The following is a 14,956-nucleotide window of genomic DNA, read 5'->3' as shown; positions in this document are numbered from 1 at the left end:
GGACCATTGTCAACAGACTGATGTCTTTGCTTTTTTATTATGCTATCTAGGTTTGTCATAGATTTCCTTCCAAGGAGCAAGCATCTTTTAATTTAATGGGTGCAGTCACCATCCTCAGTGGTTTTGGATCCTCCAAAAAAATTTTGTCACTACTTCTACTTTTTCCCCTCTATTTGCCATGAAGTGATGGGACTAGAGTTCAGATCATGAACTCCTTATTGCAAAATTCACACTTAAATTGAAGAAAGTAAGGAAAACCACTAGACCATTCAGGTATGACTTAAATCAAATCTCTTATGATTATATAGTGGAAATGACAAATAGATTCAAGGGCTTAGATCTGATAGACAGAGTACCTGGAACTATGGATGGAGGTTCGTGACTTTGTACTGGAGGCAGTGGATCAAGACCATCCCCAAGAAAAAGAAATGCAAAAAAGGCAAAAGGGTTGTCTGAGGAGGCCTTACAAATAGCTGAGAAAAGAATAGAAGCTAAAGGCAAAGGAGAAAAGGAAAGATATACCCATTTGAATGCAGAGTTCCAAAGAATAGCAAGGATATATAGAAAACCTTCCTCAGCGATCAATGCAAAGAAATAGAGGAAAACAATAAAAATAGGAAAGACTAGAGATCTCTTCAAGAAAATTAGAGATACCAAGGGAACATTTCATGCAAAGATGGACACAGTAAAGGACAGAAATGGTATGGGCCTAACAGGAACAGAATTGATTAAGAAGAGGTGGCCAGAATACACAGGAGAACTGCACAAAAAAGAGCTTCATGACCCAGATAATCTCGATGGTGTGATCACTCACCTAGAGCCAGACATCCTGGAATGTGAAGTCAAGTGGGCCTTAGAAAGCATCACTATGAACAAAGCTAGTGGAGGTGATTGAATTCCAGTTGAGCTCTTTCAAATCCTGAAAGATGATGCTGTGAAAGTGCTGCACTCAATAAGCCAGCACATTTGGAAAACTCAGCAGTGGCCACAGGACTGGAAAAGGTCAGTTTTCATTCCAATCCCAAAGAAAGGCAATGCCAAAGAATGCTCAAACTACCACACAATTGCACTCATCTCACATGCTAGTAAAGAAATGCTCAAAATTCTTCAAGCCAGACTTCAGCAGTACATGAACCGTGAACTCCCTGATGTTCAAGCTGGTTTTAGAAAAGGCAGAGGAACCAGAGATCAAATTGCCAACATCCACTGGATCATCGAAAAAGCAAGAGAGTTCCAGAAAAACATCTATTTCTGCTTTATTGACTATGCCAAAGCCTTTGACTGTGTGGATCACAATAAACTGTGGAAAATTCTTCAAGAGATGGGAATACCAGACTACCTTACCTGCCTCCTGAGAAATCTGTTTGTAGGTCAAGAAGCAACAGTTAGAACTGGACATGGAACAACAGACTGGTTCCAAATTGGGAAAGGAGTATGTCAAGGCTGTTTTATTTAACTTCTATGCAGAGTACATCATGCAAAATGCCAGACTTGATGAAGCACAAGCTGGGATCAAGATTGCCAGGAGAAATATCAATAACTTCAGATATGTAGATGACACCACTCTTATGGCAGAACTAAAGAGTCTCTTGATGAAAGTGAAAGGAAAGAGGAGGGTGAAAAAGCTGGCTTAAAACCTAACATTCCGAAAGCAAAGATCATGACATCTGGTCCCATCGGTTCATAGCAAATAGATGGGGAAACAGTGGAAACAGTGACAGATTTTATTTTCTTGAGCTCCAAAATCACTGCAGATGGTGACTGCAGCCATGAAATTAAAAGACGCTTGCTCCTTGGAAGAAAAGCAATGACCAACCTAGACAGCATATTAAAAAGCAGTGACATTACTTTGCCGACAAAGGTCCATCTAGTCAAAGCTATGGTTTTTCCAGTAGTCATGTATGGATGTGAGAGTTGGACCATAAAGAAAGCTGAGTGCCGAAGAATTGATGCTTTTGAATTGTGGTATTGGAGAAGATTCTTGAGAGTCCCTTGGGCTGCAAGGAAATCAAACTAGTCAATGGTAAAGGGAATTAGTCCTGAATATTCACTGGAAGGACTGATGTTGAAGCTGAAGCTCCAATACTTTTACCACCTGATGTGAAATACTGACTCATTGGAATAGACCCTGATGCTGGGAAAGATTGAAGGCAGAAGAAGGGGGTGACAGGGGAAGAGATGGTTGGATGGCATCTCCAACTCGATGGACATGAGTTTGAGCAAGCTCTGGGAGTTGGTGATGCACAAGAAAGCCTGGAATGCTGCAGTCCTTGGGGTCACAAAGAGTTTGACCCAACTGAGCGAGTGAACTGAACTGATAGTGGCTGGACCCTCCCAATACAATGGTAAATATAAGCGATGATAGTGGGCATTCTTGTCTTATTCCTGACCTCAAGGGATATTTTTCAATATTTCACCATTAAGTATGATATTAGCTGTAAGTTTTTGAGATATCTTTGATCAATTTAAGAAAACTCCCTTTTTTTCTAGTTTGCTGAGAGTTCTTATCATAAATAGGTATTGAATATTATCAGACCCTTTTCCTGCATCAGTTGAAATGATCACGTGTTTATTTTTTTCTCCTTTAGTGTTTTATCTTGCTGATTTTCATTCATTGTTTGAATGTTAAGCCAATCTTAGATTGGTAGAACAAATCCCATTTGATCATGATATGTTATTCATTGTGTGACACTGGATTTAGTTGCTAATATTTTGTGTCTATTTTCATGAGTATTGGCTTGTGATTTTTTTTCTTGTAATATCCTTATCAAGTTTCTATAATAAAACTGTGCTAATTTTATAAAACAAGTAGGGAAGAATTTTTCTCTTTTTCTGTTTTGTGGAGGACTTTATGTTAGCTTGGTGTTGTTTCTTAAGTACCAGGAAGATTTTAACCAGTGAAGCTTTTTGGGCCTGGAGCTTTTTGTATGAGCAATGTTTTAGTTTGTTTAATGGATACTGGAGCATTCAGATTTTTTTGGTCAATATTTGATAAGTTTTAGTTTTTAGGGAATTTGTTCTTGTAGAGTTAAACACCAAGACTTATTAGCCTCAGTACTAAGTACCCTGTTAAGTACCACTGAACTAAGATCTGGTAGTTTCTATACTTGATGCAGTAGTACAATTCATCATTCCAGATTTTCAGTGATTTTTGTGTGGCAAGATGTTTTATGAACTGTATAAGTGTGTTTATACAAAATACTTTAATCTTAGAGTGTATGGGAATTTATGTAAATTTCTTCATTTTTAATTGAGAACAAACTTAGGTTGTAATTTTAGAAAGTAGGGAATATGTATATGTGTCTTTCTCCCTTTCTCTGCTTTTTCTTGTGATTCTCTCTTTTTTCCTTTCAAGTATCAAATATATTATTGCATCTGTTTTTATTTTTATTTTTAGAGAATAGATGAATGCTAAAATGGGAGTGTGTGACAGGGGAACTCATGATGCATAATTTTTAAAAATGTTTTTAGAATTGCATTTCCTTTCATACTGAAGTTTCAACTCATTGAAGAGGCCAGCTGAATCCATAGTAAATAATGAAAACCATTTTTATTACTATATTCTACTACTGAAATGTTTAATCGCTTTTCAGGCTCTTTAGTATTCTTTCTTCTGTATCTCCTTTGGTGCTAAATCGAGTGTGATTTTGGCTTTAGTAAAATCACAAAGGCAATATGATGTAGTGGTCAAAAGGTCATAGGATCTGGAATCAGACTGATCTGGGTTTGAGTATTGGTCCTCCATTTACTTGTGTGACTTTAGGCAGATCATTGACTTCTGTGAGCCTGAGTTTCCATGTTTGTAAAACAGAGATAATATTACAAAATTTTAAAATGTTGCTATCTCACTGACATAGCAGGGTCATGAAGTGGGACATTTGCTATCTGAAGTGGTGGGTACACTGTGACGGTGATTGTAATCAAGCAGGGTGTTCTTTTTAAATTGATAAAAAAACACAGCTCTTCCTTAACCAGCACAGCTATCTGAAGCCTCTGTTGACGCACAGCGGGCCTCCTCTTACCACCACCCTGCCTGCCTGCTGCGGCCCCATTGCAAGATGCCTGACCAGTCCCCAGGCCTATGAGGTAAGTTGGTTTCATCCAGAACCTCAGTTCTTCATTAAGTTAAATTTAAATGTATCTGCTCTGTGGATGGGTGACTGCTTTTTTTGTTTTGTTTTGTTTTGCTTTGCTTGCTTTTATGATATAAAATCCACAAGCAGGAATATAAACATATGTTGCTCAGCTAGAAACTGCACTGAAATCTCTAAATTTATTATATATATAATAATTTATGTATAAATTATTTATGGAATAGATATAATTTATCTCTAAATTTATTATAATTCACAGTGTTTGAAACATCATTTGAAAACAGATATGGAATAGCATCTTGCTATCAGTAATTTTAGTAAAAAGAAAAATTCTATTTCTGTGCTGGTTTTCAGTTATTTCGGAGAAGGCAATGGCAACCCACTCCAGTACTCTTGCCTGGAAAGTCCCATGGGCGGAGGAGCCTGGTAGGCTGCAGTCCATGGGGTCGCTAAGAGTCGGACACGACTGAGTGACTTCACTTTCACTTTTCACTTTCCTGCATTGGAGGAGGAAATGGCAACCCATTCCAGTGTTCTTGCCTGGAGAATCAATTATTTGCAGCATGTGATCTGAGCTCAATAATAACTTTATATATTTTAATCTATAAATTTGGATCATCACAGTCATGTTGAGAGGATTACTAAAACATTTTTTGATGCTCCTAAAGTGCAACTGATAGTCTTTTATTTCATATATAAGGGCAAGTTTATCTACCTGTATTCTATATCTCACGGGAGGCATGAACATACCTAGATATAATCTAGATTCCATATTTTTTCCTTAACTGCCAATGTAAGATTGGTGATTTAGCAACAAAGAAAGAAATGACAAATGCTAAGCAGTTTTTATTTTAAAATATGAGCATTTAGTTTTTCAAGTTTTTTGTTAAAAACTTTACTTCTAACCCAATCCTTCAAAAATAATCTGTGACATCAAATAAAATCCCCATGTTAACAAAACCTGTCAGTTTTGACTATTCTGATGTAACACCTTGAGAGGCAAGGGTGTGGTAAAACAGTGTAGATGTGTGTCGCATGCACACCCACACACACACATACACATTCCTTATGACCTCCTCTGTGGTGTTTTAGAGTAGATCTCATGGAGAATGGACAGGGAAGGGGAGACTTAGCTGGGGTGGCACCTGGGTCAGGGAGGAGTGCCCTGCAGCACTATGTTATGTTGAATCTATACACTGACTGCTGGTGGGGTGGGGGGAACACCCCATGTTGTCTTGTCCTTCCCTCCCACTTTACCCAGGTTCCCGTAGCAAGCACAGTGCCCATTCCCTCTTTACCCTGTTAGCCCACATGGCTGTCTGCTGAGGGGTCAGCCAGCTTTGTCAGCTAAGTCAGTGAGGCCTGGCTCTTGGATTCCAGAGACCCACTCACCATCATGAAAAGCCAGAAGAGTTCCACAGTGCCTGTGTGTTCTGTGGAATATAGCTGAATACAACATTGTTCTATTTGCTTCCTTGGGCTGTCATAACAGAGTACCCCAAACTTAACAGCAGAAATTTACTGTCTCACAGTCTGGAGGCTGGAAGTCTGAGGTCCAGGTGCCAGCAGGGTTGGGTCCTAAGGGCTCTGAGAGAGTCTATTCCAGACCTCTCTCTAGCTTCTAGTGGTTTGCAGGCCATCTTTGGCATTCCTTGGCTTGAAGATGCGTCACCATGATCTCTGTCTTCATCTTTACCTGGCATTTTCTGTGTGTGTGTGTGTGTGTGTGTGTGTGTGTGTGTGTGTGTGTGTGCAGGCCTGTGTCTCCAAATTTCCCCTTTTTATAAGGACACCCTCCAGCCATACTTGATCAGGGCCCACACTAAAGACCTCATCTTAACATGATCCCTTGCAAAGTCTGTACTTCCAGATAAGGTCACATTCACAGATACTAGGAGTTAGGATTTCATATTTCTAGGGGATGAAGGAGATGCAGTGTAACCCAGAACAACTATGAAACTTCATTTTTAATTTAATTTTTTGTTATGCTGACTCCTTATTAAATTACAAAAGTAGCATACTTACAGCCAGATATTCAAACAGTATAGAATGTACAAAGTGAAAAATGAAAGTCACTCTCTTTCTCCCACCACATCCCCTAGAGACAATCTTTTTAAGAGTTTATTGTGGATAGTCCCAGGTATATTTTATCTATACAAACTTCTATGTGTGTATATAACTGTCTGTGATTGTTTTTTACAATGGGATTGTTGCAGGAAGGCGGACCCCTTCCAGGGCCCGAAACTGGGCTCTTGTGTAACACTCAGAAATGAGTTGTCCAAGGAGACACATGTGCTGACAAAGCAAGAGGTTTTATTGGGAAAGGGCACCTGGGTGGAGAGCAGTAGGGTAAAGGAACCCAGGAGAACTGCTTTGCCGTGTGGCTCACAGTCTCAGGTTTTATGGTGATGGGATTAGTTACTAGGTGGTCTTTGGCCAGTCATTCTAATCCAGAGTCTTTCCTGGTGGTGCACACATCGCTCAGCCAAGATGGATGCTAGCGAGAGAGATTCTGGGAAGTGGATGGACACGTGGTGTCTCCTTTTGACTTTTCCCGAACTCTTCCTGTTGGTGGTGGCTTATTAGTTCCATGTTCCTTATCAGGATCTCCTGTCATAAAACAACTCATGCAAATGGTTACTATGGTGCCTGACCAGGGTGGGCAGTTTCAATCGGTGTGCTTCCCCTAAGAGGATCATAATAGTATTGTCCTGCTACTTGCTTTTTTTTTCACCTAATGATCCACAGCATGGATACCTTTGCAAGAGTCCACGAGAACCTTCTCTCTATTGGTGGCTGTGTAATGTAGCTTTACTAAGGTTGATCTAGTCAGTCTCATTCCTTTTGTGTTTTTGTTATTACAAACAATGTTTACAGTGAATAGTAAAGTAAAGTAAATGTCGTTCAGTCGTGTCCTACTCTTTGTGACCCCATGGACTGTAGCCTACCAGGTTCTTCCGTCCATGGGATTTTCCAGGCAAGAATACTGGAGTGGGTTGCCATTTCCTTCTCCAGGAGATCTTCCCAACCCAGGGATCGAACCCAGGTCTCCCACGTTGTAGGCAGACGCTTTATCGTCTGAGCCACCGGGTAAATCTCAGTGAATATCCTTGTATATGTTTACCCAATAATATAAAGTTATAAAGAATAGATTTTAAAGGTTAAATCGCTGGGTCAAAAAGCATATGCATTTTAAAGTTTGGTAGCTATTGCCCCAAACTTTAAACTTAATAAAGGTAGTCGAAGGTGCTGAAGAGCCCCTGGTGATGTGTGAAGGCCCCGCAGAGCCTTGTTGTGGGCATTGCTGAATTAAGTGATAGACAGGCTCCTTAGACTTACAGCTGGATTGGCTAGGAAGGGATTATGGCTGGTTGGTGGAGCAGGTTTCTTTGGTTTTTAATTTACAGGTCTTTGTCTTTGAGTGTTGAGGCAAATCTCTAGCAACAACAAAGAATTTAAAATTTTCCAGCAACAGCAAATGTGAAATTTTAGTCTAATAGTGTCCTCAGTCTATTTGACTATCTTAGACAAACTTAACATTTTTAAATGCACAGGATAGAGTTGGGTGTAGGAGGTGTCTATCTACTTCCTTCAAGGAGTATTAGTCACAGACTTTTTTTGCTGTATCAACATGAGTATTTATAATGATTCTTACTCTACATTTAAATAAAATGACTTTCTGATTTTTAAAAGTAATAAGTACTCATTATAATAAAATTTCAGATAATACAGAAACATAAAGAAAACAATAAAAACCATTAGCAATCCTATCATGCAGAGCTCGCTATCATCATTTTGTTGAATACCCTTCTAGACTTTTCTATTGTTGACTGAAAAAATAGTCACAACCTAAAAGTTGGAATTTTGGGGACTTCAAGTCTGGGAGGCAGCATCTCAAGTAACCCTGAGAAAACTGCTCCCTGGAGGTGGGAGTGGGGAGAGAGGGGTGCATTGGAGCTCAGGTGTAGGGTGGGTGGAACCAGGTTATATAGAAATTTTGCAACAAAGAGTGGGAAGTCTGAATGTCAAAAGTTTTTGTAAATTAAGGAAAACCAGATATACCAAGTGAAGGAATCTAGCGCTTTTCTATGGTGGAAAGATGGCAGAGTCTGGGCTCACTGAAAGCATTCCTTTGATATGCACCTCAGCTGTGTGGGGCCAGTATCCTGTGTTTTCACACCCTGAGCTCTCTTAGGGCTCACTGTGGGCTGTGGCTGCAGTTTGATGGCTGCTGGATGGCAGGTATTCTTCCCTTCCTGAGTTTCCTCAGGTTCACCAACTCACGTTGGAGGGCTGCAATTTCTTGCTGACTCTGACATCATTGTTTACTGATATGTGGTGGTGGTTTAGTTGCTCAGTTGTGTCTGACTCTTTGTGACCCTGTGGGCTGTAGCCCACCAGGCTCCTCTGTCCATGGGATTCTTCAGGAAACAATACTGGAAGGGGTTGCCATTTTCTTCTCCAGGGGAATCTTCCGGACCCTTTCTCGCTATGCACATGTACATTTTTTAATTAACCCAAATGGCACTATATATCCTGGACACTTTTCCGTCTTCTGGAACTTTATGTAATTATATTCTTTTTGGCCCCCAAATTTCCATTAGAACAAAAGCTTTTTGAGCTGCTTGACAAGTATGTAGTGAGGGTAGTGAGGGTTCAATATTTCTAGGCATTGTTGACATGAAAGTGAGCACTTCATTTATTTAAACCTATTCAGCAATGAATTGCACTTACATTTAGTGAATACTTTCTGTGTGCCCCAAATTGTTAGGTCATTGAACTACAGCATATAAGGGATTTAGAGCCTAGTGGGGGGAGATGTGATGCAGACCCTTGCATGTGCAGCTATGAAAAGGGGTAAGTGCCACTGTAGGGAGAGGGCGAAGTGCAGGCTGCCAGGGAAGAACACAAGAGGGCACCTAAGCTAGCCTTGGATGATCAAAGAAGACTTCTGGGAGAAAGTGACTTTTAAGTGAAAACCTCAGTGATAAGTAGGAGTTAATTACCTGAAGGAGGGGAGAGGAGAGAGGAGGTAAGAGAAAGCACTAGAGATTTTGGCAGCTGTCAAGCACTTTAGTCTGCAAGCACACAGTGGGGCGAGTGGGGTCAGAGAAAATACAGCATCCTTGAAAATTCAGCTATTGGAAATGTTTCTTTAATCTTTCATAATAATTCTCAAAACTTGTTTTATTTGCATTTAGAACCAGGAACAGTTGAAAGACGATGACTCCGATCTCATCCTCAATGATGGAGATATTAGTTTGACATATGGCGATTCTACTGTGAACACTGAGTCAGCATCATCCGGTGCCCCTAGGAGACTTATGGGAAACAGTTCTGAAGATGCCTTTGATCGGGAACTTGCCTTTGGGGACCATGAACTGGTCATTCGGGGAACACGCCTGGTTCTACCTATGGATGATTCTGAACCCCCCTTAAATTTGTTAGATAATACGAGACACGGTCCAGCCTAAGCTTACTAGTTACTCACTTAGTGATCTGTAAAATTTGCACATGTGATTGTGAAGAAATTCATACTACCTAAAAAGTCCCAGTGCATGTCTCTGAATGTTTAGGCTATATAAATGCTATTTATTTATATAGCATTGAAAGACTATAAATACCCTGTACAAGGCAGATTGTGAACAAATTCTTTTTACTTTTTATTGGCCACACTGTGTAGACTGGATCTGTTTTAGAAAGTTAATTTCACAGTGATGTCTTGTGTTCTGTTAGCTTTATGTCTCAGTTCAGGTATACAAGGTGACAGATTTACTCTTTCTTATATTTACCTGCCACTTAACCAGAGTACCAAGTTCTTGTGATGTGAATTAATTTTGTCTTGTGGGAGGGGAGGGAGAAGGAGGGAGCACTGTTTCTGGGAGAGCCCAGGCAGGATAAGTTCCTTTGTTGGAAAGTTGTGTTGATTGCTGCTGCCTTTGTCGTGACCTTTTTCTTTCCTTTTTGTCTGATGGCCTGTTATGGTGCATGAGGCCAATGGTTTCGGATCTTGCCCATTCAGGTTGGGGAGTGAAGTGCTGGGGCCCCTTTTGCCCTTTGCCGTGAAAAAATAAATTTTTGGCTCCAGTACACTGCAACTCAGAAAAGAAGGCTGCGCATGACTTCCAAGACTTTGTTTCTTTTTTCCAGACCAAGACCTTGGAAAGAGTTGCACCATCCAGCCCACTTAGCCAAAGTATAGTTGTATATAGTTCAGAACACTTGATTTCGATTTGGAGGGGCTGGGGTGGGCAGAGGCCAGGAGGAGTAAGGAGCGTAGTGGTTTCAGAGAACTCTCCCCCCAAATCTGTAAATACTCTGTACCAGATAAGTTTAAATGAGAAATTCAATTGCTGCTTACTTTTTGACTATGTACTTTATCTGTATAGCAAGCTTTGTGGTCAGAAGTTTTTATATCAAAACAAATTGCTGCTCTTTAGCAGCCAAACAGGAGCAAAATGTAAAAATTTTGAATTTACTGTGTCTACTTGTCATTCGTTAGTTTGTAGTTGATGTTAATTTATGAATCCATGACCGTTCCACAGTACACCACAGCCAGTCATGAGAGAATACAGCGCTCCAAAGCTTGTGAGGACGGTTCTGCCTTTGTGTGTACCAGGTGTAGTTGTCTTCATGTTCATGTGAGTTTTTAATATGAAATACCTAAGCTGCCATGTTTGTTTTGTTTCTTACAGTTTTCAAGGAAGAGTGTATAACAATTGCCCATTTCATATTCAGAGTATGAAAGCGGATTTTATTTTGTAATGCTGCTAATACCTAACAGTGTATTGAATGCTTAGCAGGGGGGATCCTTTCCAATGTTGATTCTGACCTGTCAAAGTTTTGAAAGAAAAACAAACTTCTGTAGGTTTTTTCCCCCTCAGGTCTGAGTAGCATTGCCTTAAATCTTAACCAATTTGAAAACGGTTTTGTTTATGTGATGTTCAAATTGTCCAATGCAAAATATCTTTCCAAACAAAATATACTTATTTTCCCAAAGGTTTTCTTGCTGTGATGCAAACACTCCTTGAGGTTTTAAGGGAATTCTACTGTTGAACCCTTGAGTGGCAGCTCTAACTGTTGGCATAGCCATTTGTTATGTAGTGGTAGCGACTTTCCTGCTATGCAGGAACCTGTGAAGTGTGCATTTTCTATAATGTGTGCCTCTTCATGCAGTCAATAATTTCTTGTTAACATGTTTGAGGGGCTTTGAACTTCAGCGTCATTTACCCACAAAGTCATTCACGCTGTAAAAGGTTATACAAGAAATTCACAACTACCTTTTTTATCCTGTCAAGTTACTGAGCTCACTTTATGAAAATGACTGTAAATACTTAGCATGACAAATTCAGTAACTTGTCTGTTTCAGCATGCATAAGACTTTTTCTTAGGGAAACTGATAAAGCTTGAGTCAACTGAATCTGCCTTCGTACTTTATCAAAGGAGAACCAAGCCTGCTGTGCTTAAATCAGCATCTGGAAGATTCTCCTTTCCTCTAATCTATGTGTGCACCTCCAAGCAAAGAAGAAAAAAACAAACTCTGCTCATCCATCTGTTAGTTTAAGACGTCTGAATGAACTTGGATGAGGTACAGTCAGAATTCTCATCATGCACAAGTAGAACTGTTCTCGGACTTGTTTTCCTGTTCTTTGCGGACCCTACACGTGTGAATGACTTGAACGTTGTGTCTTTTCAAGTTATTTTTTAAGGTTCCTTGGCATTGTATCCTAGTTGTCCGTGTTTGGCAATGTGCTGTTGAAATAATAGACTTTTAATCTTTATGTATTTTTTTTTTGTTTTCCCTTGGAGGACTTGGACAGATGTTATAGTGGTTTCTTTTAGGAAAATCTGTCATTAAAAAAATTATAGCCTTGCAAATAACCATTCACGGTGTTTGAGTCACAGTTTATTCTAGTAAGAGGTAAAGAGTGCTGACTTCATTTATTTTTCTACCTATATACCTACCGGGAAAGGGGAGGGGGAAGACTGATTTTTTTTTTTTTTTAAGCAGCAAACAGAAACCTAACAGAACATAACTTATGGGGTGGCAAATTTTTGGTGCTTATGTGTAAGGCTGGATGCATTTGCTCATGGGCACAGTTGGACCATTGAAGAAATATGATTCAAAGCAGTTGAATTCTGTTATATTGATTTGTAGCCTGTTAGCTCAGTAATGGATAATGTCATGAACATGTTAACTTCCATTATGTGGGGAGAGTAAATTCTGTAAAAAGTTAGGTAAGGTAGTTCCAAGTTGGGTTGAGAGTACAATCACACAAATAGTCCTTTTCCAAGTTAAAGACAGGTCTTTCTTATTGTGTGTAAGAAGTTTTGTAGGTTGGGGTTTGCCGACAGTCGCTTCACCTAGTCTGGTAATGGCACCAACCACACCATGATTGTCTTTTGGTGCCGCCCACTCCAGCTTCCTTGCTCATGGTCCCTGAGAGGCCCAGGTGGTGGCCTCCACAACACAGGCTTGTTTCTTGAACCAACTCATGTTTTCTAATTCACAAAGAAAACCTTCACATTCGGTTTGAGAAAGTATATTTGTTTACCTGACTCAATGCACAAGTGTTTGGAGATGAAAGTGTAGATGCCTTGACTTAATCAGAAAGCCCCTGTAGGAAGCTCTTCACACAGATGACGCAGTGTTGATGCGTGAGGCTTGCAGTCAGCTGGGAATGGTAAAAGTAGTCGTTCAGTCACTAAGTAGTTTGCATTTTGGGGGCCCCCTTGCTGCTGCTGCTGCTGCTGCTGTGTCGCTTCAGTCGTGTCTGACTCTGTGCGACCCCAGAGACGGCAGCCCACCAGGCTCCCCTGTCCCTGGGATTCTCCAGGCAAGAACACTGGAGTGGGTTGCCATTTCCTTCTCCAGTGCATGAAAGTGAAAAGTGAAAGCGAAGTCGCCCAGTCGTGTCTGAGCCTCAGCGACCCCTTGGACTGCAGCCTACCAGGCTCCTCCATCCATGGGATTTTCCAGGAAGAGTACTGGAATGGGGTGCCATTGCCTTCTCCATTGGGCCCCCTCAGGTGTAGGCAATGTATATGGGAGGTATTTTTTCATTTCCATTTTAACTTAATTTTCATAATGCCGGGAGGGTATATTCCATTACTCTCTTTTCACTGATGAGGGAACTTAGGTGGAGGGAAGTTGATACACTGCTAGTAAGTGACAGAGCCAGGACTCAAATCCAGTCTTGACTCCAAAGTCTAGATTCCTTCCCTGCTACTCTAGTAGCTCCAGTGCCAGGTGACAGGCTACTCCATCTTGAGTATTAGTAGAAGGATGATGAAGGGAATTACAGATGTCTGTCCTGCTGCCCACCCACCACTTGCTTGTCATCAGGCCAGGGTAAGGCATGAGGTCTCAGCTCTGTTCCTCCATTTGATGCACTGTTGGCTGCCAGGCACACATTCCGCTGGTTGGGAAATTTCTTGAATTCTTAGTGAAGTGCCCTCTTGTATCTCTGAGTCCATGGACAAGGCAACGTGGCTAACACCATGCCTTCACAGTGTGCCTGCCAGTATTTTCACTAAGGAGCCCACCTTTGATGGCAGAGCATGAGGTCCTAAACAATGGCCATGAACCCACACAGAGTTTGGTATAACATTGATAGAAAAAGCCCAGGCTCTGGAGTTACACAGACCTGAGTTCAAATCCAGACTCTGCTGTTTGCTTATAGTGTAACATTGACCACTTACATGTTGCCAAGCTTTTGCAATTTCTTAGCTGTTGAGTTAATTCATTTAAGAAGTATTTGTGTATTTACTGTGCCCCACATGGTGGCTATAGCAGCGAACAACAATGGTCCCTGCCCTCACAGCAGGGGATGCCAGTGACCAACTCATGGTGTTGCTGGGAATCATTCAGGCAAGAAATACCAAGTGCCTTCTGGTAGGGGAATATGTACCTCAAATAGCAGACAACACCAAATACAATCAGCACAGGATGGAAAAGTACAGGAGACTCTAAGTGGGACTGTCATTTGGTCATGGGGCATAGGGAAGCTTTTCCTGATGATGAGATATTTAAGGTTAGACCACGGAGTAAGCAGAGGGTCAAGCAGATGACAAGGTGAGGACGAGAAATATTCCAGGCAAAGTGAATAGTGACAGCCTCTACCTGTAACTTTCACACAAATTCATTCAATCAAATAGATACTGAGTGAAACCATACCAGGTACTGTACTATCTACATATAGTGAGGAATAAAATAGATGCGGGCTACCCTCTTATACTCACACCTGAGTGTGCAAGACAGGAAGTACCCAGCACTCATAATGAGAAGCACCTTGAACCCAAACCTGTCCCTGCAACTTCCTCCCCTTCAGCCCTCTCCCACCACCCCTTTGAGGCAAGTCCATGGTCCTCTTCAGGGTCACAGCTTTCAGTTATTGGAAAAGAAAAACTGCTGTGTCTTCCCTGAGTCTTTCTGCCCCTAGACTGACAATCTCATTGCCTTCCTGTATTTTGGATGCTCGCACTAGGAGTCCATTGTTCTAGACATATTTGTGGATTCACCTGAGACCATGTTGGCTTTTTGTTTTAGTGGCATCGTCTCCCTCATCTTAAGTGTCACCAGAAAGTCTGAGCTGGCTTCCTGCCTTCATGGAACTTCCAGTTGGGGAAGGCCAACCATAAATAAGCAAATATACATATCAAGTAATTAGAGGTTGGGATAAATACCAAACAGGAATCAGGTGAGAGGGTACTGGGTGAGGAGGCAGGGGCTGCATGGCTGTGGGAGGGCTCATCGAGGAGGCCTTGCTCAGGAGCTGATATTAAAACCAAGGCTTGAAGGAACTGGCCAGGCAGAGGACAGGGGAAGAGTAATGGGAAGTTCTGGTTTGGGGTAGATGCTC

General features: G+C 41.1%; 1 protein-coding gene across 1 annotated transcript in view; it reads left to right on the top strand.

Moving 5' to 3' along the window:
• SLC9A6 (solute carrier family 9 member A6) overlaps window positions 1-11,978 on the top strand; it is a 50,572-nt gene extending 38,594 nt beyond the window's left edge. The window contains exons 15-16 of the mRNA XM_015105011.4: window positions 3,981-4,086; window positions 9,296-11,978. Of these exons, the coding sequence (XP_014960497.2) occupies window positions 3,981-4,086; window positions 9,296-9,568 (379 nt within the window). The 3' untranslated portion in view covers window positions 9,569-11,978. The remainder of the gene's footprint in view (window positions 1-3,980; window positions 4,087-9,295) is intronic.
• The last annotated feature ends 2,978 nt before the right edge of the window (window positions 11,979-14,956 follow it).

Source organism: Ovis aries, chromosome X, assembly GCF_016772045.2.
Source record: "Ovis aries strain OAR_USU_Benz2616 breed Rambouillet chromosome X, ARS-UI_Ramb_v3.0, whole genome shotgun sequence".
NCBI classification, from domain to species: Eukaryota; Metazoa; Chordata; class Mammalia; order Artiodactyla; family Bovidae; genus Ovis; species Ovis aries.
The sequence above is the reverse complement of the archived record's forward strand: the minus strand, read 5'-3'. Positions and strand labels throughout refer to the sequence as shown.